General features: G+C 37.5%; 1 protein-coding gene across 3 annotated transcripts in view; it reads left to right on the top strand.

The window, feature by feature from the left end:
- slc2a15a (solute carrier family 2 member 15a) overlaps positions 1–10,000 on the top strand; it is an 85,540-nt gene that overhangs the window by 54,524 nt on the left and 21,016 nt on the right. For all 3 annotated transcript variants that reach the window (XM_086044945.1, XM_086044944.1, XM_086044943.1), the window contains one exon: positions 21–122. In XM_086044945.1, the coding sequence (XP_085901071.1) occupies positions 21–122 (102 nt within the window). The remainder of the gene's footprint in view (positions 1–20; positions 123–10,000) is intronic.

The following is a 10,000-nucleotide window of genomic DNA, read 5'->3' as shown; positions in this document are numbered from 1 at the left end:
TCAATGATGTTCTCCTGTAGTGTTTCACCATAGAGAAGCTGGGGAGGAGGCCCCTTATGGTTGGAGGTTTCACCATGATGGGTATCTGCAGTGCTGGGATAACATTCACCCTCATTTTACAGGTGAGCATATTTGTATCCTTAGGTAAATGGGTCAAACAAATACAGTTTGTTAGTTGGTCCAGACTATGAATCTGTTTACTTATCTGAAAATTTGTGGTTTGATATTTCCATTTATAGAACTAGAACTTAGAGCTGGACCGATAATTCTATATCGATATGTATCGCGATTGACACCAATAGAAAATGCCTTAGATAAAACGTTCGATAGAAAAAAAAAAGAAAAATAAACCCGGTGGCAGCATGGTGCGTGATGTAGGCAGCGCGCTTCCACCTCCAAACATGAAGAAGAAGCGTTTAAACCAAATAAGAAGCAGCTTTTAAACCAAAGGAGGAAGAAGCATTTAAACCAACTAGAAGAAGCTGTTAACTCAACGGAGCATGCTCGCGGGCCCGGCGGCCGTGCGCTACGCTCGCGGGCCAGGTGGCCGTGCGCTGCTATGCTCGCGGGCCCGGCGGCCGTGAGCTACTATGCTCGCGGGCCCGGCGGCCGTGCGCTGCTATGCTCGCGTCCAGCAAGCGAGCGCCGTAACTTTGCTCGAATAAATGACCACTCGACACAGAACAACTCTTACAATTAAATTATATTATGCATGATAACCCTATTAAAAACCTGTGGATGGAGCCATGGTGTACTAGTAGAGGAGTTCTTGTCTTTGACATGCTAGCAGTAGTTAGCCCTATCCGACATCGGCATCGCAGTCAAGGTAAAAATCAAGCAAATAAAATATGAATGGACTATGGCAATAATGAGTCCGCTAAAAAGATAAAGTATTCCTAAGACGGTTGGTCAACGATGATGTATGCACTGCAAGAGAGTATTCCTTCACTATCATTGGATGAACATTAAATGAATGCTAATATATGTGTCAACAACTGCTTTGGGGTAGACCTAATGCAAATAAGCATTTACAATGCACTAGTGGAGGACAAACTGCACATTACACTACATAATGATGTACAAAAAACAGTTAACTGTTATTTAAAGAAAAGGTTTAAAGCAAAATCAATAATTATCAATATTGACTGATATGAAATACTTCGATTGTGACAGTTCTTCAAACATTTCTCAGCCCTTCTAAGCACATTATCTTTAAAATTGAGTTTATTTAATCTTTATATCGACCAGTTTATTTCACTCTTTCATAGTTACACTGACCAATTATTAAAGGTTAAGTATTATGTTAAAATAAAATAACCTATATTTTTTCTTTTGTATTTTTTTTCGGGTCATTATTTTCAATAGTTTAAAAAAAAAAAAAAAAAAATTCCAATATATATCAATATCGACCAATATGAAACACTTATATCGTGATATACTTTTCAGTCATATCGCTCAGCCCTACTAGAACTAGATCCAAATCGAGAAAAATGTAGATGAAGATGTGTAGGTAGTACACAACCATATTGGAAATAACTTGAAACTAATGAAATTTGGCGGTCTCCCGAGCCGATGGGGGTAGGGGAAGTCAGCAGCTGTAGGAAACCTGTATACCACTGTGAGGATGACCATGTTACCTCTTGAAGGGGGAAGGCCGGTGACAAAGTCAAAGGCGATGTCTGAGCATAGGAAGTAGGCAAATAAAACCAGAGCTGGGTTTTGTGGAAGTTTTACTGTGGCTCACACGCTACACAGAATGAAACAAACAATTGAGTGTCTACCTCCATGGTGGGCCACCAGAAACGTTGAGGGTGGAATGTCAAGGGTCTTGGAAGCTACAGTAAAGGCCTGGAAAACATTTCAAATTAAGAAAACAGTCTCGTGAAGTCAATGGGTCGCAGGCTTGATGCAGTTATTGCAAGTAAGGCTTACGCCACCAAATATTAAATTCACTCATCATTCATTCACTTTAAAGGAGATATATCTGTATCATGCTGAATCAACTTTTTGGAGCTTTTAGCTAAGTTAAAATGCTTTTTTGCTCAGCAAAAACACCCCCCTATGTGGTGTTTTCCTCCATTCATCCATTTTAAAGCATTCTTGTTCATTTCTCCTCTCTAAGCACCAGCCCTGCCCATTCCAAGAAAACGACCGAGTCCTCACATTGTCACATCACAACCACGCCCATACTGCCCCTGCCGAGTAAATACACGCCCACTTCCTCCAGAAGCCAGCACCGTTACTGCACTTACTGTTTGGGCGATGCACGCTACCAGCTTTGAGATAAAGTCACCAAAGGCCCGGCAGCCACAATGGGGAGAGGCAGTGAACCAGACGTCGTGTTTCCGTCTTATTTCCGGGTTAGAAAAATAGCCGCCAAAATACCACAGGTTTCATAAGAAATTTGATTGCCATTGGGCTAAAGGTAATGTATTGTCATGTATATGCCTTTAGTAACCTTAATCTTAAAATAGCATCATACATCTCCTTGAAGTGGCTTCAAAAACCAGGTGATCTGTACTGAGCTGCTTAAAACATCTAGATGTAAATAAGAAATGAGAATCTTCAACTTTTTTCTCATATTCATCTTTTGAACTGAACCCCACGTCTTCAGTATACAGAAATAAAAAAAAACTGTGGAACTGACCTTGCAGTTTCAATACTTTTGGAGGAAACTATCTGTATGTATGCATGTATATGCTATGTATGCTATGAGGCAAGGCAAGTTTATTTGTATAGCACATTTCATGAACAAGACAATTCAAAGTACTTTACATAAAACATCAAAAGCATTACAGAAAAGAATTACAAAAATCGAAATCATGTAGTATAAATACATTAAAAGCAAGATAAGTAAAAATATAAAATAAGATAAGCTTAAGTAAGCTGAATATTAGCTGGACATTTGCATTTGTATGGTGACTCTCTGTTTTAGTTTGAATTTATCTTGTTGGCTCAGTGTTGGCATTAGACGTACTTGCCCGATTCTGACTTTGACCAGCACCAGTTCTAAATCAGGTGCTCGGCACTGTTGACGCGGCAGTGGGGCTGACTGGGAAGAGGACTGAGATGGGACGGGCCCCAGCCAAGCTCTTGTGCACCTGCACCGTGGCTCTGGCGGCGAGGAGGGGCTGCGAGCTGCTCAAACGTTTCCCATAGGTCTTTCTTCATTCATGTTCAGTGGGTTCTTCCGCACAATAAACTAGAAATTTACACCAACATTTTAAAATCTGAATGATTCTGGGCAAACCGGGTTATTCCACTAGATTCTCAATACCCATCCCTTATGATGAGACAGGGTAAATGTAAACCGATCAAAGAATAGCGCCCACCTGGTTTGTTGGGAGTTCAAACGTTTGGCTGAACGGTTATACAGTATTCTTAGTTTCTGTGATCAGTCCAGACAATGAAAGGCCATTCTACACCTTCCAACAGATGTTGGCGTTCCTCCAAGGCTATCTTGACTGAGAGGAGTTCTCTGTCTCCAATAGTGTAGTTTATTATGGTTGGAAAAAGTCTGAAATGAAGGCGCAAGGGTGCATCTTACTGTCCTCCCGGGATCACTAAGAGCACTGCACCAACCCTCACTTTTGCAACAAATGGCCTAGTAGGGTTAGAGTAAGTGAGGACTGAAGCTGAAGTTTAACATTGTTTCAGGTCACACAACACCATGTCCGCTTCTACCGATCACCGAAAGGTAGATGTTAGATGTGAGGGCGGTAAGAGGGTCTGCAATAAGATTGGAGTTTTTGATAAATCAAGCTAAGAAAATGCTGTAACTGTTTTGGGGAGGAAAGTGTTGGCCAATCAGTGACTGCAATTATCTTTGCAGGGTCCATCTGAATCTCCCTCTTAGTAATTATGTAACCCAGACCCTTGGACACATGAAACTTATACTAATCTTCTTTCACATAGAGCTTTTTTCTCAAGCAGTGAAGCACTTGCCCAAGATGTTGCTCATGTTCTGAATGGGAACTAGAGAATATCAAGACAACCAGATTCAGAAAACAAATATGCGAATCATGTCCCGCAAGATGTCATCGACAAAAATCCTAGAAAACAGCGGGGCATGTGTTGAACCAAAATGCATGACCAAATCGTAGTGTTCCCGATGTGTGTTGAAAGCAGTCTTCCATTCAGGCCCCTCCCCTGAATGTGGGCCAGATGATAGGCATAGCATAGATCCAATTCGGTGAAAACTGTGGTTCCATGGAGAGGGGTACCTGTTCCTGACAGTGATGTTGTTTAGTCTGCGGTAATCAACGCATAGTCGGAGGGACTTGTCTTTCTTGCCCACAAAGAAAGAAACAGCTGACACAGTTGAAGATGAGGGTCGGATGCCCATACAAAAAAGTCCTATATGGTTTATATGGCAAGCATCATATCATCCGTATACAAATTGAGTAGGATTAGCAGTAAATGTCACATACACTATCTACGTGATTATGGCCCATTTCTTACCAGAAAGAACCTATAAATCATATAGGGGATTTAAGAAAATCTTATATGAATATTATGAGTTCAATATACAATTCAGATATGATACAAATAAGTATTCAATAAAACACATACATGAATTTCATAAGAACATACTTAAAAAATCCATAAATAATGAGGCATTTGTGTTTCGAGCGTTTCTCCTTCAAAGACCTCTTTTTCATCGTTCCCATCATCGTTCATGTATGTAATTCAAATAAAAATAAAATGAAAGAAACCGATTGTTATGACGGACAAAGGCTGAGGAGAAAATGCCACACACATATGAGCCATTCTATTAATTGAGATACCATTAAACTGAATGTATAAAAAGTCATCTTTTATATGTCCCTTCCTATTGGGAGGTGGCTGTCCCAATCTCTAACTCCTAAATTTCAATTCCTGAAAAAAAAATGTAGAGGATTTTTGCCAATTTAAAAAACACTTTACTTTAATAGAACATTTTGGTTGCTTTTAAATGTATGGTGAAAGATTTACATTGATTTTGTAGATTCTTTTCAAATTAGAAGTTTTTCTGTAAAAAAACCTGTCCCAATTTTTCATGTCACTACCGAAACGCAAAGAGTATTTGTCTGTAGGCAGGGCTTGGTTATAGCCACATCTCCAGAAATTTCACCAGTAAGAGACATTACCTTAATGTTCATCACTGGCCACATGGCGAGTAATTAGTTGACAGCATTATTAAGTTATGTGCCCTCCAAAGTCTGAAAATCAGCATGTGGTTTTTAGGACCGTCACTACCGAACACCTCATTTCGGCAATAAAATGAGCACTTTTGATTTTAATGCTAAATATACTGTTTTCTATCTCTGTACACATGCTCAAAACTGTCTGTGGTAGCCACGTTGTGCCTAACATTGTTGAGTATTGTCAACAACTATCATAAAACGTCACGACCGAAACGGTCACTACCGAAACGTTTTGGTAGTGACATAATTGTTTCGGTAGTGACAATATGATGTTTATTTTTTAATAAAGTAAGTTTTAAATAATACAATACATAGATACATATGTCATACATAGATCTCTCTGATTTTAACAATATTATATTTCATATTTTATGTTAATTTGAAGGGAAAAACACCAAAATGCCAAAAAGCCAAGCAGAGACAGAGTACAGCCGAAGGGTTACAATGACCCTGTGAAATCCAAAGAATATTTAATAAAAGGAGAAGATAAAGAGAAAGAAATAAGAGATGGAAGGAAGAAGGAAAGCTGAAATCCACCAATGAATTATCCAGCAGAGAGCAAAGGAAAGTCAGCAGAGCATGGAGCAAAAGACAAGACCACTGGATGTCTCTCAAAAAACAGAGAGAGAGGGAACATACATACTGGGAAATGTATGTTACAAATATGTTTGTCATTCCAATCAAATTTTCATTTGGAAGGTGAAACCACAGTTTTTCAATGATGAAGAGCCCTGTGATGGACAGGTGACCGGTCCAGCGTGTACCCTGCTTTTGCCCTAAGTCAGCTGCGATCAACTCCAACCCCCCCCGACCCTGAGTACAGCACAAAGCAGTAAAAAATGGAAAAAATAATGTTTCATTAGTTATAATACTCGTTACAAGTAAAAATATAGCAAAACTACTTAAGTGATTACAATGCAACCCTCACACAAAGTATTACTGCAATAGCAGCAACAATATGGTCACTACTGAAATGTTGCAGTCACTAGCGAAAAAACTGATGTTTTGACAAAAATAAAAAGTATTGAATTATCAACCAACAATTTTTGATAATGATTGTTTAAGGGTATGTTTGTTTTAATTAATGATGACTTTTGAAGTCAATATGATCAACTTTCTACATTTTACAATGAAAAATAGCATATAAAATTTGATTTATTTCAGAAAAAGTCATATTAAATTCTGTTAAAAATTCATTTTGATTGGTTTTGTTGTCAAAACCATATATATTAATTGATAAAAAATACTCTGTAGAAGGGGGAATGGAAAAAAATATGAATTGGCTAGTAGAATTATTTTTATTCTTCTGTAATTGTGTGTTACGGTAGTGACACATTTTCGGGACAGGCAAGATATTAGGGAAAAGCTAGAAAATACTATTTGAAAATTGACTGTACTTTTACTATATTTGTGACCCATAGAGATGGTGCAACATGAATACAATCAAAGTTTTTCTGAAATAAAATATAAATTTCACACATTTTCTAACTCTGAATTTGAACCAATTCAGTAGAATGGCCCATAAAGAAAATCATTTTATATATTCATCTAGTAAACAATTTATAAGTATTTTAGGCAATTTGAATGTTTTTAATATGTTCTACATATGTTTTATAAATGCTATCTAAAATGTTTCATATATGACACAAATAAATATTCAATAAAACACACATTAATTTTATAAGAACATATTGAAGTTACAAAGGAAATCACTTCATTTCATATATTCATCTAGTATATCACAAGTATTTTAGGCAATTTGAATATGTTTTTAATATGTTCTACATATGTTTTATACATGCAATCTAAAATGTTTCATATATGATACAAATAAGTATTCAATAAAACACACATAATTTTTATAAGAACCTATTAAAGTTTATATAGAAAAACACTACAACACAAAATAACATGTTTTAGTGTATAAATTGTCTTTATAGTTAAAAACATGAATCAAGTGACATTTGACACTATAGTGGCACAGCACTCAGATCACCACAACATGCAACACAATTATGTCTCAATAATCATGAATCATCTCATCTGATTAAGATTTATTAATCACATTAATCACAAGTGGAAGTCAACCCCCATTTTTTTTTCTACACTAATATGTTGTATGCGCCTCCACTATTACAATTTTGCCATTTTGCCACTCACTGTCGACTAAAAATGACATCACAGTTGCTCAGGGCTCAGGTAACGACCAATTACAGCTTAGCTTCAGAAAACCGGTGAGCCGTGATTGGTCATGATGTGAGCCTTGAACAACTGTGATGATATTATCAGTTGACAGCAAGTGGCGAAATGGCCGCCCCCTGAGAGCGATAGAAACAGGTGGATTTTGCTGTTTCATTCATATTTCACAAACACAACATCAGGCAGAATACCGTGTTTGGATTGGTTGGGCTGTATAGAACGTATTATTATAAAGATCTTGGGGGGGGTTGACTTCCCCTTTGAACATATTTTCCAACAGATGGCACTGCAGAATAATTATAAAAAATAATAAAATATTTCCAACAGGATAACTAAAGAAATAAAACAATAACCAGTGCAAAAAACAGAACAACTAAAAAAACGGGACAAAAGTTCTTTAAAGCAATGCTACGAAGGATTTAACAAAAATGACATGCTTTTCGATGTCTATTTCGCTGTATTCATATCAATTACATAACACTTGCTGAGGGTGTGTATTTTCGAGAAGACCCGCCAACAATAGCAAGACACTTGGAGCAGTCATCAATCTCTGGTTACACCTAAACAAAAGAAAAACAAAAGAATAAAAACAAAGAATCAATCACCAGTGACAAAATGTTTCTAATTGATCATGACTGAAATGTACGTACTGATGTTGGTTTGGGAGATATGTGGATGTGATTCTTGAACAAGAGTGGCCTCATATTCACTTAAAGCTTCAGCACTCTGTGACATTACCCAAAATGAGGGTGTTCACGGCAGCTAATAGTGAAGGAATTTCTGGCAAACAAGCCCAACCCATTAACCACAACAGGACACCAAACAAGTTGTAAATACAAAATCTAAAATAAAATATCTTTGTAAACAAAGTGCATCTCTGCTTGTTTCAGGTGTGGCCAAAAGGCCAGCTTTATCCCCTAACCTCTCCATCTCCATAAAGTCAGAACCAGCACTAAAAAGTAGTTCCTTCAGTTTGTCGATTTGTACAGCTAGCTCACTAACTCGTTGTGTATTATGTGAGAACTGTGCCTATAATGAAGCACCAGCGCATTAAGATTGCCAACCATTTATTGTGTGTTGTAGCCTACATATTTTAAATTAAATAAAATGAATTAATTATTTCCGCGGTGTATAACTACTTGATCGCTTTGTTTTTCCGCTTGTAATGCATTGTGGTCTATATTAACCTGATGAGTGATCGTCGATGTTCACTACTTTTCCAAGTTTGTTGTGGGTAACTGAGTGCCCTACATTTATGCACATTCGGACAGAGCATAAAAGTGGGCAAAATGTGGTGTTGGGTAGGGCTTCTAATGTTATTACAGGTTTATGCTACACCCTTCTTGGATTTTTTTTTTCTTTTTGGGTACACTTGGAAGCTGTAATGGGATATAAGCAGATAATAGCAAAGAATAACCCAGTCAACAGAATGCATGCCTTGGTTCGTGTTGCTAACCCAGTCAGTACTTACTCCCCACGCTGGATCACAAGCACCTTCATGGTTTGGTCTGAATGATCCTCACATTCTTCCTCCATGTTAAAAGAAACAAACAAATGCAAAGAGATTTTACAGTTTAAGTCGGGTATGAGGAAGGTGGTCCAATATGTTTCAGTTCATCTCGTCAGTCAGTTGTTTCAGCAATTACATAATTCTTGCATCTACATTTTGCAGGATCTAACTGAATAGAGGAGAGGAAAGAGTGTAAGAGAATATCAATCATGTCATTTAACAACATACCAAGCAATACAGGAAAAGCTCTTCTTGCCTTTCCCCACTGTAAATGAAACAACAGATGATGGCATCCCTTTTTCCCCATCAATGCTTGGTGACTGCTGGGAGACATATTAGTAAAAAAAACAAAAAAAACACAGTGGAAGTCAGACATTTACATGTTACACTGAAGCTTTTTGAAAGTGAAGTCAAACCAAACGTTTTTTTTTTTTTATATAAGAATATGTTCTATGCAGGCCCAGTAGTTCAAACCAGGAATTCTGGTTAATATTGCATTTGTGGAATCAGAGTTAATCCACCCGTTTTTAGCCATCTCAGTGGGCAGCTATTTTGTCACTTCTGTCGACTAAAAATGAGCTCAGGGCTCAGGTAACAACCAATCACAGTTTATCTGTTTTCTGAAGCTGAGCCATGATTGGTCGTTATTTGGGCCCTGGGCAACTGTGGTGTCATTTTCTGCCCCTGATATGGCTAAAATTGGGTTGATTTTGCTACTTAAGTCATATTCCACAAACGCAATATTAATCAGGATAGGATCAGCTAGTAGGCCTGCATAGAACACATTCTTGAAAAAAAATGTTTGGGTTGACTAACATTTTAAGATTTCATTTAATACTGTTAAAAGAAGTGTGCATGACAAAGCAGTTGTATCCAAAGTATTTCACGTTTAAGTCACTTAAATCATAAATAGCACATGAAAAACATACCTAATTTATTGTGTCTAAATGATGATGCATCTTGAAAACAGCAGCTCCACACCGTTTAAACAACACAATTAAGCGAATCACTAAGCGATCACAAAGTTTAAGTAAACAAAGGTGTTTCTTTGTGGGGGGACAAATATGTCTCACCTGAGCCTCGGTGAATAACGCAGGCCCCTGTC

The sequence above is a fragment of the Filicampus tigris genome, chromosome 11 (genome assembly GCF_054856515.1).
Source record: "Filicampus tigris isolate MCC_2025a chromosome 11, RoL_Ftig_1.0, whole genome shotgun sequence".
Taxonomy (NCBI): domain Eukaryota; kingdom Metazoa; phylum Chordata; class Actinopteri; order Syngnathiformes; family Syngnathidae; genus Filicampus; species Filicampus tigris.
The sequence above is the reverse complement of the archived record's forward strand: the minus strand, read 5'-3'. Positions and strand labels throughout refer to the sequence as shown.